Consider the following 16425-nt stretch of genomic DNA (forward strand, 5'->3'; position numbering starts at 1 on the left):
CTTAAGAACTAAGACAATATAAGGGTTTCATGCACTAGGTTTGCCTTCCTGGAAATTGTAATTCCTGGAGGGTTCCTAGGATAGATAAATCCTGAAACACAGAGGAACCAGCCTCTCCAAGATTACCAATTAATTTCATCCCGCTATCCTCTAGTGGGGACACCCCTTCTCAACATGAAAAAGTCAGAATGACATTGCCCAAAGATCCTTATACACTGGGAGAAGGATCAAAGGAGAAGGAGGAGGTATAACATAGAAAATTGGATTTAACAAATGAGTATGGCTACTGAATATCAGTATTTCTTCTAGCTTCCAGTGTTTTCAAGCACCTGGAAGGAAAAATCAGATGGCGGGACAGTAGCCCATGACGAACTCTGGGATCTGTTCTGTAACTACTTGATGAAGTATGCTTTGAAAATTATTGCTATTTTCCTTACGTTGTTTTGTATATGTTATACTTTACAATAAAAAATGTTTTAAGAAAAATACAAGATGTCACTTTACACCCACTAGGATGGCTATAATAAAAAAGATGGGACAATAACAAATGTCGAGGATGTAGAAAAATTGGATCTCCTGTACACTGCTAATGGCATTGTAAAATGGTGCAGCCACTGTGGAAAACAGTTTGGTGGTTCCTTAAAAAGTTAAACTATGAAATTACCCAGCAATTTTACTCCTAGGTACATACCTGAGAGAATTGGAAACATTATTTCTATGCAAAAATTTGTACCCAAATGTTCATAACAGCACTATTTTTAATTGTCAAATACCAGAAACAACCCAAATGTCCACTAACAGATGACTGGATAAACAAAATGTGGTATACCCATATAGTAAACCATTACTCAACTATAAAGAGTAATAGAATACTGATTTATGCTACAATATGGATGAACCATTATGCTAAGTGAAAGAAGCCAGATGAATTTCATGGTATGTGAATTATATCTTTAATAAAGAATACAAATTTTTCAAAATTGAAAATATCAAAGTCATCCATGTTGTTCCTTAGGCATCTTATCTTTGCTCAGATTGCTAAAGAATGGTGGCTCATATTATGTTCTTTTTTGTATCATATTTTAACACAATAGAGGCAATGCAATGTATAGCTACAGTTTTCTGGAAAAGTCAACCTTTAGAAATTGTGTTTCAGATGTTCAATAATTTTTTTCTTTAAATTTCAAAGAAAAACAGAAAATATCAATATGAACTTATAAAGACCCTTTGAGAAGCACTCTTAAATAGAATCCTGTATTATCAATTAATAGCTACGAATTCAAATGATTTTGAAGATTTTTAGAATTGTACTAATATTTAACTTTAAATAGAGAAAATGCGATAACCTGCCTATGTGTCACAGTAGTATCCTTTTTTTAACATTCTTCCAAAGAGAAAAAAAGGTGACCAAAAGCCAAAACAAAACAACAATCCATCAACCAGAAATCTTTGAACACCACCATAAAGCATCTCTGCTGTATGATACCTGAATTTCCCAGGGTAAAAGCAGCAAGAGTCCCATTGATTCACTTGATACTGGAAGTCAGAGTATCATATTTGACGTCGTACCTCCGTGAAAAGTGTGCTGATTATCACAGCACTGGATTAACATTCCTGATGTTTACATTTTCTCAACTGGAAGTAGGATATCACCAAAGTCCCTGCACTAATAGCACGAGCCAAATTTTGCTCTTCTGACCAAGCAGGACTGCGTTTAATTCAGTTCCATGCACCCACAACCCTAAGACAAACTGCAGGCAGCCTCCCGGCTGGTGAACCCCACCTGGCCAGCAACTGAAAATTTAAAGCGGCTGCTGCCAAAGCTTCATCACTACCAAACTCAGTTTCCTAGAAGGGCAAAAAGCTAAAAAAACAAAGGCCTTATGTGTCTTAGGCCAAAGATAAAAAGGTTAAAATCCCCCTCTGCTCCACTGACAATTCCCTCTACTTTCCTCCAAGTCAGCCCTAAAGTAAAAATAAAGACTTCTGGGAACATGGTTCCTTCCAAAGCCCAATTTCCAGGAAAAATCCGCCTTATAAGTTAAAATTCTTTCTAAAACTAAAGGTAAGACATTGGATCTTGAAGAGTCGTACTGGCCCATATGACTTTAGACTAGCATCCCCTAGTCATGGACTTGGTTACCTTTTCTGCAACATTAGACTTGACAAGATGATCTCTTAGGCAGGAGTTGCCACTTCTGGCCACATGTTATAATCACCAGGAGAGCGTAATACAAATAAAAGTTCCCCAGTGAATAAAAATGTATTTGCAAAGTCCCCTTCGAGGAATGGTGAGAAAGAGGGAAAATTCAACTTTCCCAAGTTGAATTTTTGATATTCTCACAAGCAGTGGGGACAACCAAAGCAATAGGATGAGCCCCCAATCTTGGGGTTTGTTCATATGAAACTTAACCCCACAAAGGATAGGTCAAGCCTACTTAAAATTAGGCCTAAGAGTCACCCCCAAGAGAACCTCTTCTGTTGCTCAGATGTGGCCTCTCTCTCTCAGCCAACACAACAAGCAAACTCATTGCCCTCCCCCCGACTATGTCGGACATGACTCCCAGGGGTGTGGACCTTCCTGGCAATGTGGTACAGAAATCCTAGAATGAGCTGGGACTCAGCACCAAGGGATTGAGAAAACCTTCTTGACCAAAAGGGAGAAGAGTGAAATGAGACAAAATAAAGTGTCAATGGCTGCGAGATTCCAAACAGAGTCAAGAGGTTATCCTGGAGGTTATTCTTACACATTAAATACATATCCCATTATTAGTGAAGATGTAATGGAGAGGTTGGAGGGAAGTGCCTGAAAATGTAGAGCTGTGTTCCAGTAGCCATGTTTCTTGAAGATGATTGTATAATGATATAGCTTTCACAATGTGACTGTGTGATTGTGAAAACCTTGTGTATGATGCTCCTTTTATCTACCTTATCAACAGACGAGTAAAACATATGGATTAAAAATAAATAAATAATAGGGGGAATAAATGTTAAAATAAACTTAGATTAAAATGCTAGTGATCAATGAAAGGGAGGGGTAAGGGGTGTGGTATGTATGAATTTTTTTCTGTTATATTTTTATTTCTTTTTCTGAATTTAAGCAAATGTTCTAAGAAATTATTATGATGATGAATATGCAACTATGTGATGATATTGTGAATTATTGATTATATATGTAGAATGGAATGATCATAAGTTAAGAATGTTTGCGTTTGTTTGTTGTTATATTTTTAATTAAAAAATTAATAAAAATAAATAAATAAATAATAAAGAACATATATATTTAAAAAATGGGGATGACATTTTACCTCAGAGGATTGTTTGGAGGATTAAAAGAGTTAAATAATAAAAATAAAATAAAATAAAGGTTCCCAGTTCTCAGCTCCTTCCGGAAATGTGATTCAGAAGGTAAATGTAAAAAAAAGATTCACAGCGACCCTCTGATCAGCAGGCATCTTTGAGCTCCAAAATGGTGAATTTCAAACCATACTGTCCCATACGGCTGTCACTAGCTGCATTTCAAGTGGTCAGAATCCACATGTGACTCCTGAAATGGTGTGCTGGAGTGTGGATAGTGATCATTTTCATCATTGCAGAATGTTCTATTAGAAAGCAATGTTGTAAAAAATCAACAAGGATTCTCCAAACACGCATCACTTCATCCTGTTTTTTCCTGGTCTTGCTTTTATTTTACCGATTCTCCAATAACTGTTGCTCTCTGGCCCTCAAATATGTTAGCCCCAGAGAAAAATATACTAAGGTCAAGCACAGCTATCTCCTGCTTCGGTGAAGAAACTTGGAAAAAGAAGAGGAAGAAAACTTTGACTCAGCTGCATGCATCTCTTCACCCCCTACAGTGCCATATATGCACATACAAACAGATAACAGAAATGACAATTCCAGACTAGGCTTTCCTAACGTTCTGCAGTCTCAGCAGATATGCTGAGCAGAATGGATCCTGGTCTCAAAGCAGAGGTGGGCTCTGTTTCTGAACTTGCTCTTGGATTTGGGTACCCTGGGGCTGGCTTCTCAATCACCTACACTGTCAAGACATCTTCCCTCCTCTGACTTGCCGTAGCTCTCTAATCCAGGATTTTTCAACAGCAGAATGATTATATTTTGGATAGGGTAACTCTTTTTGTGGGGGGCTGTTCCATATATTGCAGGATGCTTAGCAGCATCCCTTATCTCTACCACTAAATGCCAGCAGCATCCTCTCCCAAACTGTGATCACCAATAATGTCTCCAGGTACTGCCAAATGTTCCCTGGGGACAGGAGGTGGGGGCAACATCCATCACAAATTTTTAAAAAACTGACAAATACTATGGCAGACATACCCTAAGGTGCCTTAATGAGCCTGGTAAATACCTTCTCCTTGAGTTCAGACAGAATCTCTAACTTGCTTCCAGCCAAGAGAATATGAAAAAGGTGATGGGATTCTCCCAAGATTAAATGGTTCTAGAAGACTATGTCTTAGCAGATTTAGAGACTCGCCTGCTGGCCTTGAAGTACCAAGCTCTTATGTTATGAACCATATACAGAAAGGGCCACAAGGCAGGGGACTGAGGATGACCTCTCTGGACTGAGGGCCTCTGTCCTACAAGTGCAAGGAACAGACTCCTGCCAACCAGCTGGAGTCCAGGAAAAAAAAAGACCCCTGAGCCCTGAGTGATATCACAGTCTGCTCATGACCCCATTGGCAGCCTTGTGAGCTAAGCCATGCCTGAGTTCCCATCCCATGGAAACTGTGAGATGAGAAAAGCCTGGTGCTTGAAGTTGCTAAGTTTCTGATGATTTGTTTTCCAGAAAAGAAGGCTAATATGAGTTCCACTCATACCACAAAATCTAGCCAAATAACATTTATTAACTGTCTGACCTACCTCTAGAATACCCTCCTCCTGTTTTCTTTTTTTTTTGTATTTGCTGTATATTCTTTGATTACCTTGTCATATGCTAATGACTCTGCAATATTTTCTAGAGAGAATAAAAATAATTCTGACTTTCCTCTAGCATGGTTGACTGAAATTTTTCTCTTATTGACAGTTTAGAAAAGTTTTTTTTTTTTTTTTTGGCTTCACATCTGTATGACATTGCTAGCCATGAAAGTTATCGAACTCTCATTAAATTTAGGAAATTCTCTATCAAATTTTGCTGTAAGAAACTATAAGATCTCGAAGAACTTTCCAGACCAGTCCTTTTCCACCCTGGTTTTCCTCCCCTTGCCCACACTCTTTCACTGCCAGGTGCTGCACGACCCACCCATATTGGGATGCAACCCTCCACATCCTAGTGCCAGCCAGTCAGCACAGTGGGCAGCAGGAGGCTTCTGGAAGCCATTCCTATACCTGGAGGCTAGCAATAACTTAACCACACACAAGAGTGACCCAAACCATATAACTACATCCCTAAAACCCAAACTGTACGTGTCCCTAATGTATCTACCCTCGGCCAGATCCCAAAGATGCCTGCGGCCACTCCAGTGCCACTCAACATAAAAGAAGAGGGACAGAGGGAAGCCTACTGAAAAGGAACAGCAATCTTCACCAACTATGGCTAAGAGATCTTTTTTTTTGCAAATTGTATAAAACATATGTCCATGTGAATGTAAGGCAAGTGCATTTTAAGTTCTGCAATTTAAGTTCTGGTTTGAACATTCTCTCTGTTGTACGAGTATACAACAGTCAAGTAAAGAGTTGAGGCTGTGGTGTCGACGTGGGACTCAACACTAGTTACATTATCCATGTTAAGAAAAGGATGTAAACTCTATCAGGGAGGGTGAGAAGATAAAAGCCAAGCTTGACCCTGCTGCAAGGGAAAAGTGAGGAGAACTTGCATCTGTCACTTGAAAAAAAATATGATGCTCAGCTTTCCCTGACTCCTTTCCAAAACAGACTTGCCCACAAAGTGAAATATCTGATCTGTTCTTTGGAAATGCTGTACAACAGTCCTCCTTCTTCCCTTGCTCCACTCAGAAAGCAGGTTCAAAGTGTAACAAAGGATGCAAAGTGAGCAGGGATCCCTCCCAGGCCTCCAGGGTTGAAATTACTTAGAATCGGCAATCCAGGTCTTACGCTGGCTAAATTCCACAAAACCCTGAAAAACGATTCAGAAGCCACCCTAGCCCAAATTTCCCCATGATCCTCTAGGCACGTGGGAAATGGGCACAGGAAGAAGACTGCCTCAGGGAGCCACGGAAGAGGCTGCCTGTGCCGGGCCGCAGGTCTTACCTCGTCGTACATGAACTGAAGCGTCAGGGCAGATTTGCCAACCCCTCCACTGCCGACCATGATCACCTTGTGCAGGGCCAGGGAGCTCTGGCTCTTGTTCTTGTTTGCAGCCATTCTGCTGCTTTCCTCAGGCGCCACCCACGGGGGAGAGCCAGGTAAAGAGCTGCTGGTGAAAGGCACAAAGACGTAGAAGCAGTTTGGTGTCTGCCCAAGGAAATTAAATGAAATTCATACCCTCCAAAAAGGCTGAACCCAGACACTACAACAAAAAAGGGAATTCTTCCAGGCTCCAGGCATAGACACAAGCCCTCCACCAATTCTGAAAGTCCTTCATTACAGCAGAGGTGGGATCAGAGGGAAGACCAGACGAGAGAAGGAATGGCTACCTGTGTCCAAAGCATGTACCACTGGGGAGAGTGGGAGAGTAACTTGTCACTAAAAGTCAATACATCTTGACAGCTCTTCTGCGAGGCAGGATGGCCCAACAGCTCCGAGTCTCAGTTCTCCCCCCATTCCCATGTCACCTAGAGACCCCCATCTCCATCTTCTCCTCCTTCCCCTCCCCACCCCCAGCACAGACAGGCACACTCAGGCATGGATGATGGAAGGGATCTGAAGAGGGATGAGGAAATGTGTTTTGTATAATAAGTACCCCTTCATGACTCACCACAGAGTTAAAAGAATGAGAACAAAATGATTTGCTCCAGGTTTATTTTTAAAGCGATAAACTAAAATGAGATAAACATGTCTACACCAACAATCTCTTGTTCAAAATCAGTTTAAATCGCATCAGAAGTGAAATAAAAATAGACAGTGACCCCAGCACTGTGGGAAGTAAAAGTATCCTGGTAAGTTTAACAGGCACTTATTCTAAACCAAGTGTGAATTGTATGGTAACCAGTATGTATGGGAATGTCTCCCTCACATACACCACAGCATAGGGGAAATGGACATGGGCTGGTTCTGCCCTTTGTGAGCCCTGTAGACTTAGAACTAAGTATTCAGTTTCCCCAAGACTGCTCATCCACAAAAATGAAGAACCCACCACCTACCCTGCAGGATTTTTCCAAGGATCAAATGAGATAAAATGTGAATGCCTTCACACAGAGTTGGAGCTTAATAAGCGTTGGTTTCCTTTCTACTAACTTTAAGACAATTTTTTTCTAATTACAATGTGATTGGCTATTTCCATTATTACTGATAAATAACTTGAAAACATTCACATATAAAAATAAATACGGGGGCGGACCATGGTGGCTCAGCAGGCAGAGTTCTCGCCTGCCATGCCACAGACCTGGGTTCAATTCCCAGACCATGCACCCAAAAAAAGAAAAATAAATACACACACACATACACTTGACCCTGGGTAAAATAACAACCAACATCATTTTAAAGCAGTGGGCACACTGGGATCACCTGAGGAGATTTAAAAATACCGATGCCTGAAGCCCCTGTCCAGAGAGTCTGATTTAACTCGTGTGGAGTACAGCCTGGGCATGGGAATTTTTAAAAGCTTCCTAGGTGACTCATGGGCAGTCCGGGAAAAACTGTCCTTAAATGTACAGCTGAGCTCAAAAGAAAGTAAGAAGTCCCCATGCAGGGGGAAAAAAAACAAAACAAAGGAAAACAAAATGGCAGTGACAGCTGAGATTCCTGTGTCCTGCATGGTTTGCTATTCTTGACAGAATTTAACACACAGGGCCATGAGTCTACCACTGATGCACAGGAGTCAGAACCAAGACCCCTCTGTAAAAGGAGCACACCTGCAGGTAAAGAACGGATGGGGAAAATATGTGTTCACCAGCAGAGGAAGATGACAAGAACATTTTGTTTGCCTGAACCTAGCCTTGTGAGGAGTCTCCCCATGGAAATCTGTAACTAGAGCACTCCTATCAAGCCAAGAAATTAGCATCAAAATGGCCCCGGCTGGCGGATGCCCTGGAGCACTAGGCAGGGTGCCGCACAGAGGGCAGCACAGGAGTCTATGACTAGCGCCCACCATTCCCTGCTTTCAAATAAATGAATAAATAGCCATAAATGAGAGTCAGTGTTCATAAGTAGGATGTTTGTGAAAACGTATTATAACAAATATTATTAAATCAATTCTAACAGAAAAAATAAAAATAGGAGAAAAAATGACATTATCCAAAGAAGATCCAGTGGGTGTGAAAATAAACCACAATAAAATATGTCTAGCATTTTTCTTTTTTAAGTATTTAAAACAAAAAGTAGTGATGCTCACTATGGAAAATTCCTGAAATACATAAATATTATTTTTTAAGAAGAAAAAGAAAACACCTATGCTCTCACCATCCAGGGGTATTGGATTTTTTTCTTCATTTTTTTAATTGTGAAATATAACCTATATACATAAAAGCAATAAATTTCAAAGTACATTGCAACAAAAACAATTAGTTGGAGAACAGATTTCAGAATTAATATAGGTTACAATTCCACAATTTTAGGTTTTTATTTCTAGCTGCTCCAAGGTACTGGACGCTAAAAAAAATATCACTATAACTATTCAGCACTCATACTCATTTGTTAAACCCCACCTGCTCTGTATAACTCCACAATTACCTTTGATCTTTCTTCCATTCTTTAGGGGTACTTGGGCTATGCCCTTTCTAACCTTTTCGTGTTGGAAGGGACTGTTAGTAACATGGGATGGAGAGATAGAATGGCTCTGCATTTCAGGACTTATCTGGTACAGGAACCAATCTATCTAGGGGTATTAGATATTAATAGTGTATTTCCTTCAATATTTTAGCCCACAGATCCCTATATTTAAAACCTGCCTGAGGTAATGTTTATGTGATGTTTTGCACATTATTTTTCACTTATTATATCCATCTGCCTACCTGCCTTCTTAAACAGAGGAGATGCAACATGGTCCCACTCTTCCTTGATCTCTGGACCCTCACCACCAGGCGCAGGGGCTGAGGGACCTTGGGCTCCTGTATGGAGACCATGTCTACCTCTTGCTCTGCTTTCCTCCCTTCCATGAGATTCTCAGTTTACCCAGCTAGACCCGGCAGTCTTTCCATGCCCTCTTTTCTTAATCTGTGCTTTTTCTAATAAGTGAGCAAGGCAATTAGTTAGATAATTAAGCACATTTGGACTGAGACTAAAATAGAATAAATGTGATCTATTTGGTTCAGGAATGTGAAACTACTTTTGGCCTAATTTCAGATCTACAACTGTTCTCTATAGAAGTGAGGTTAGCGAATGAGGTTGGAAGCACCAGCCTGTCAATCTGTCACACAGCTTCTCTGAAGCCAACTTGCTTCTATGAATTACAATAGTTGAATGAAAATAGGTAAATTTTTTTTCCAAGGAGGGTCAGGGAGTTTTTTTTCAAATACGTGTAGATATCAAATTCTGAGCTGTTATTGTCTAAAACTAATGTCAGTAGAAGAATCTGCAATAAATGAAGACTATTTGATAAATTTAGAGATGTTTCCCAAGTCCCAACTCAAAACTGAAATAACCTCAGTGGCTATTTCCAACCCACCTAATTGTTTCAGCCTCCAAGAGAGGTGTCTCCTGAACTGCTATCACAAATATCATATGATGGGTTGGCTTAAACAATGGGAATTTATGGTCGGTCCCACAGTCTCAGAGGCCAGAAGGCTTGTCCCCCTCCCTCATTGGGGGGGTTTGTAGTGTCCAGGGGCTGGCTTGCCTCAATTCTTGTGGATCCTTGGCTTGAATCCCTGCCTCACATCCCACAGCGATGTCCTCCCGTTTTTCTGCTGGGTTCCTGTAGACTTCCTTCTTCTCCCTGTGACCTTCTCCTTCGAAAACTTCCAGTAATCAGATTAAGACCCACCCTAGTTCTGTTGACCACACCTTAACTAAAAATAACACCTTCAGAAGGTCCTATTTACAATGGGTTTGCTCCCAGATGGACATGGATTAAGATTAAGAACAGGTCTAAACTGGGGTACATTCAACTGACCCCAAGAGAGATCACAGGAGACAGAGGGGCCAACACAGTGCCAAGTCACAGAACCAATCCTGGATATCCCAAGTCCAGGTAATAAATCATGATTTGCTTAAGCCACTGGCAGTCTATTTATTGTTGTTGTTTTTATTTGTATCTGAAGCACTGCAGAAACAGTCCTGCCCATAAGAAACCTGAAGTCTACTGACTCAGGTTGATTGGTATAGTAAATGGTTACAGTCCAGGGTTGTAATTTTACGGCAGAATTATGCAGGGAATGCTCTAAAACACAGAAGACAGGTGTCCAAATCAGAGTGGAAGGTCAGGGAAAATTTTCAGGAGGGAGTGACATAAACTGAGACTTGGAGAAGTTGACAAAATAAAGAGAGAAGAAGAAACACCAGGAAGAAAAAGAATCAGGGAGGCTTAGGAAGCTCACAGTGACTCATGTTTAGAATGGATCTGCCTAGCCAATAAATGTGTTCTTAACAACTAATATTTTTTGTTACTCCAACACTTATTATGAAAAGTTTCAAACATTCATAAAGTTGAACGAGCTATACTGTGAGCCATATACCCAGCACTTGGACTCTATAATCAACATTTTGCTACATTTGCTTCAAAACTCCATTCATCCATCATCTTTCCATCTATCCATCAGCCCAGCTTATTTCTCGCTGCATTCAGCGAATATCAACATCATCCTCAACTTCAATACAGACATCCATTATTTACAAAGCAATTATACTTTCCCATTGACTTTGCTACCAATTTCACAGCTATACATACAGTTTAAATATTTAATCTAGTCAACAAACTATTTGGGTTTATAGCCATAGTATAGAACTCCCAACAAGGGGAATTTTAGCCCTTCACAACAAATCCTGGGATGACTCTCAGACCACCCTGGAGTTAGAAGTCTTTTACAGGGAAGTCAGCTCACATCCTTTACTCTGTCTCTATCTATTAGAGGGAGTTGGATTCATTTTTGTACAAAAAACACTTAAGCATTAATTTTTGTCAAATTTTGGTCTCCCCCCATTAGAAAATTCCAGCTCCTAGAAAAGACAATATAAATGAAGCATTGTAATATAATTTCTTACATGTAAAGATAAAGATGATAAAAGGCATAAAGGAAAGAATAAGGGACTCTGGGGAAAGAGGTTCAAGAAAGGCTTCAAAGTTGAATAAGAGTTTGCTCAGCAGCTGGGGATGAGAGAGGAGAGCATGGCAGACATCAGAGAGCCTCTGCAAAGCACCAGAAGCATGCCCCAGCACAGGGGATACAAATCTCAGGCAATAGTGAAGCATAAAGTATGGGTGGGGAAGTGATTAAGTGATGAAGCTCAAAATGGACCCAAATACTGTCATAAGAAATCTTGCTTCATCCTCGAGAAAACAAGGAGCCACTTCAAGCCCCTACAGTGCATCTGAGTTCATAAGGTATTATATCAATAAAAATAATTATATGGAGTATTTGCAAAGTCCCCTTGGGAGAATGATGAGAAAGGGGGAAAATTCCATTTCCCCAAGCAGAGAATTCTTGATATTCTCACAAAGGTGGGGACAACCAAAGCAATAGGCTGAGCCCCCAATCTTGGGGTCTGTTCATAAGAAACTTAACCCCACAAAGGATAGGCTAAGCCTACTTAAAATTAGGTCTAAAAGTCACTCCCAAGAGAACCTCTTCTGTTGCTCAGATGTGGCCTCTCTCTCTCTCAGCCAACACAACAAGCAAACTCATTGCCCTCTCCCTCTCTTCATGCAACAGATTCCCAGAAATGTGGACTTTCTTGGCAATGTGGGACAGAAATCCTAGAACGAGCTGGGACTCAGCATCATGGGATTGAGAAAACCTTCGCGACCAAAAGGGAAGAGAGAAAATGAGACAAAATTAAGTGTCAATGGCTGAGAGAGTCCTAAGAGTCGAGAGGTTATCCTAGAGTTTATTCTTCTGCATTAAATAGATATCACATTTTTAGTTAAGACATAACAGAGAAGCTGAAGGGAACTGCCTGAAAATGTAAAGTTGTGTTCCAGTAGCTATGTTTCTTGAAGAGGATTGTATAATATGATACAGCTTTCGCAATGTGACTGGGTGATTGTGAAAATCTTTTGTCTGATGTTCCTTTTATCTACCTTATCGACAGATGAGTAAAATATATGGATTAAAAATCAATGAACAATAGGAGGAACAAATGTTAAAATAAATTTAGTAGTAGATTTCCAGGCCAAGATGGCAGCTTAACAATGTATGTATTTTAGTTCGTCCTGCAGAACAACTATTAAATAACTAGAAACAGTACAGAACAGCTCCTGGGGCCATGTCAGTGACCAGACACACAGTGTACCCCAATCTGGACCAGCTGGACCAGCTGCGAGACCCCCAGAAACGTGAGTTCCCCAAGCCATGGTGGCGAGTGCCCCTCCCCCACAGGCTGCTTCCCACAGGGGAAAGGAAAGAGACTTTACCAGCAGCAGGGGCTGAGCCCAACCAAACACCAATTACGGAATTAATGAACAAATTCTGACTACTAAAAATAGGCCCCCAACTCAAGTGAACCTGGTCAAAGCGGAGGGTTGCTCATTTTTGCCCCAGCGCCAAGGGGGCAGGGCTGACAGAAAAAGGGGAAAAAAAAGAAGGAAACAGAGGTTTTTGTGGCTGTGTTTTTACAAAGGTTTGACTGCCTTTGGATACAGGGGCAGGGCTCCTCAGGCTGCAACTGCCCCAGGCATAGGCAGAAACAAACTCCTTTGAGGGCTTGTCTGGAGCCTGTGCCTTCCCTGGGGGAGGGGTAAAGCCCAGCTCACATGGATTCCCTCACTCAAGGAATTCAGACACCAGGGCTTGGTAATTTGAAGCCATTAAAACCAGCCTACAACCTCTCCTGTCTCCACCACGCTCCCAGCCAAAGTTAAAGGTACCACTCATCTTATGCTGGTGGGACCTACAGGCAGCAGGCACCACATACTGAGCAGGATAAGAAAAACAGAGTCCAGAGACTTCACAGGAAAGTCTTTCAACCTCCTGGGTCTCACTCTCAGGGGAAAACCGACGCAGGTGATTCTTTCCTCCTAATAGGAGGCCAGTTCGGTCTGGGAAAATCCGGATGCGGTCTATAATACCTAAGTAGACCCTCCTAAGTGTGGGGGGAAAAAGGCACCATACAAGCAGGGCAAGAAACAAGAAAACAAGAACTGAAAAATTCTCTGTTAAACAAAACTTAAGCTAGAGGCCCAGATAAAGCTGAACGGAATGTCAAAGAACAGATAGACAACAAATTCATCCAGCAAGAAAACCCTAGGTAAAAGAAGTGAAAGCAATCTCCAGAATAAACTAATTAAGGTAATTAAATGCCTAGACACCAGCAAAAAATCACAAATCACACTAGGAAAATTGAAGGTATGGCCCAGTCAAAGGAACAAACCAACAATTCAAATGAGATACAGGAGCTGAAACATTTAACTCAGAATATATGAAAAGACATGGAAAACCTCATCAAAAACCAAATCAATGAATTGAGGGAGGATATAAAGAAGGCAAGGAAAGAACAAAAAGAAGAAATTGAAAGTCTGAAAAAACAAATCACAGAACTTATGGGAATGAAAGACACAGCAGAAGACATGAAAAAACAATGGAAACCTACAATGGTAGATTTCGAGAGACAGAACATAGGATTTCTGAACTGGAGGATGGAACATCTGAAATCCAACAAGCAAAAGAAAATATAGGGAAAAAAAATGGAAAAACATGAGCAGGGACTCAGGGGACTGAAAGACAATATGAAGTGCACGAGTATACGTGTTGTGGGTATCCCAGAAGGAGAAGTGAAGGGAAAAGGAGGAGAAAAACTATGGGGGAAATTATCACTGAAAATTTCCCAACTCCTATGAAAGACTTAAAATTATAGATCCAAGAAGTGCAGTGTACCCCAAAGAGAATAGTTCCAAATCGAGGTACTCCAAGACACTTACTAATCAGAATGTCAGAGGCCAAAGAGAAAAACAGAATCTTGAAAGCAGCAAGAGAAAAGCAATCCATCATATACAATGGGAGCCTGATAAGACTATGCATAGATTTCTCAGCAGAAACCATGGAGGTCAGAAAACAGTGGGATGATACATTTAAATTATTAAAAGAGAAAAACTGCCAACCAAAAATTCTATATCCAGCAAAATTGTCCTTCAAAAATGAGGGTGAAATTAAAACATTTTCAGAAAAAAAATTCCTGAGAGAATTTGTGACCAAGAGACCAGCTCTGCAAGAAATACTAAAGGGAGCACTAGAGACAGATACAAAAAGACAGAAGAGAAAGGTGTGAAGAGTGTAGAAAGGAAGACTATGAGTAAAGGTAAAAGAAGGAAAATTAGATATGACAGATAAAATCCAAAAGGCAAAATGGTAGAAGTAAGTACTACCCATGCAGTAATAACACTAAATGTTAATGGATTAAACTCCCCAAGCAAACGACAGACTGACAGAATGGATTAAAAAACAAGACCCATCTATATGCTATCTCTACTCAAAGGACATGAGAGCAAGGACACAAATGGACATTTGCACACCAATGTTTATAGCAGCATTATTTACAATTACCAAGAGATGGAAACAGCCAAAATGTCCATCAAAGGACAGGTGGCTAAACAAACTGTGATATATACATACGATGGAATATTATGCAGCTGTAAGACAGAATAAAATTATGAAGTATGTAACAACATGGATGGACCTTAAGGACATTATGCTGAGTGTGATTAACCAAAAACAAAAGGACTAATACTGTATGGTCTCACTGATATGAACTGACATTAGTGAATAAACTTGGAATATTTCATTGGTAACAGAGACATCAGGAGATAGAAACAGGGTAAGATATTGGGAAACTGCAGTTGAAGGGATACAGATTGTGCAACAGGACTGAATATAAAAACTTAGAAATGGACAGCACAACACTAACTGTAATACAAGTATGTTAAAACACTGAATGAAGCTGAATGTGAGAATGATAGAGGGAGGAGGGCTGAGGGCATAAATGAAATCATAAAGAAAGACAGACGATAAAGATTGAGACAGTATAATCTAGGAATGCCTAGAGTGTATTATAATAATAATGACTAAATGTACAAATTTAAAAATGTTTTTGCATGAGGAAGAACAGGGTGCTGAAAATAGATGGTAATTAATATTTTTAAATTTCAACTTATATGTGAGACTAAATAAAAAAGTGTCTATTTGGTACAAAATTTATATTTTGACTAGTGCATCTCCTAATATAACTTATGTAGATAGTTGGTTGAACAACATAAGTACATGGAACCTTGGGTAGAATATTAGATTTTATTGGTTTGTCCAGAGTGATGCCCCGATAAATCCCATAGTGATTTGATCAGTGAGTGGGAAAGTATTTGCAAAGTCCCCTTCAGGGAATGGTGAGAAAGGGGGACAATTCAACCTCCCCAAGTTGAAATCTTGATATTCTCACAAGCGGTGTGGACAACCAAAGCTATAGGCTGAGTGAGCCCCCAGTCTTGGGGTTTGTTCATATGAAACTTAACCCCACAAAGGATAGGTCAAGCCTACTTAAAATCAGGTGTAAGAGTCACCCCCAAGAGGGAGCAAAAATGTGCTCAAATGTGGCCTCTGTCTCCAACCAATCCAACAAGCAAATTCACCGCTCTCCCCCTGGCTACGTGGGACATGAATCCCAGGGGTGTGGACCTTCCTGGCAATGTGGGACAGAAATCCTGGAATGAGCTGAGACTCAGCATCAAGGGATTGAGAAAAACTCTAGAATGAGCTGAGACCCAGCATCAAGGGATTTAGAAAACCTTCTCAACCAAAAGGGGGAAGCGTGAAATGAGACAAAGTGTCAATGGCTGTGAGATTCCAAACAGAGTTGAGACATTATCCTGGAAGTTATTCTTATGCATTAAGTAGATATCACCTTGTTATTCAAGATATAATGGAGAGGCTGGAGGGAACTGCCTGAAAATGTAGAGCTGTGTTCCTGTAACCATGTTTCTTGAAGATGATTATATAATGATATAGCTTTCACAATGTGACTGTGTGATTGTGAAAACCTCATGTCTGATGTTCCTTTTACCTACCTTGTCAACAGATGAGTAGAATATATGGAATAAAAATAAATAATGGGGGAACAAATGTTAAAATAAATTTAGTTTGAAATACTAGTGATCAATGAAAGGGAGGGGTAAGGGGTATGGTATGTATACATTTTTTTTCTGTTCTC

The 16425-nt window shown here is 40.3% G+C and overlaps 1 protein-coding gene across 3 annotated transcripts in view; it reads right to left on the reverse strand.

The window, feature by feature from the left end:
- Positions 1-16425, reverse strand: part of RALB (RAS like proto-oncogene B) — a 64800-nt gene that overhangs the window by 16840 nt on the left and 31535 nt on the right. For 2 of the 3 annotated variants that reach the window (XM_077153529.1, XM_077153527.1), the window contains exon 2: positions 6229-6394. In XM_077153529.1, the coding sequence (XP_077009644.1) occupies positions 6229-6342 (114 nt within the window). In that variant the 5' untranslated portion in view covers positions 6343-6394. The remainder of the gene's footprint in view (positions 1-6228; positions 6395-16425) is intronic. The other variant, XM_077153528.1, reaches the window with a different exon arrangement.

Source organism: Tamandua tetradactyla, chromosome 3, assembly GCF_023851605.1.
Source record: "Tamandua tetradactyla isolate mTamTet1 chromosome 3, mTamTet1.pri, whole genome shotgun sequence".
In the NCBI taxonomy this organism is placed as follows: Eukaryota; Metazoa; Chordata; class Mammalia; order Pilosa; family Myrmecophagidae; genus Tamandua; species Tamandua tetradactyla.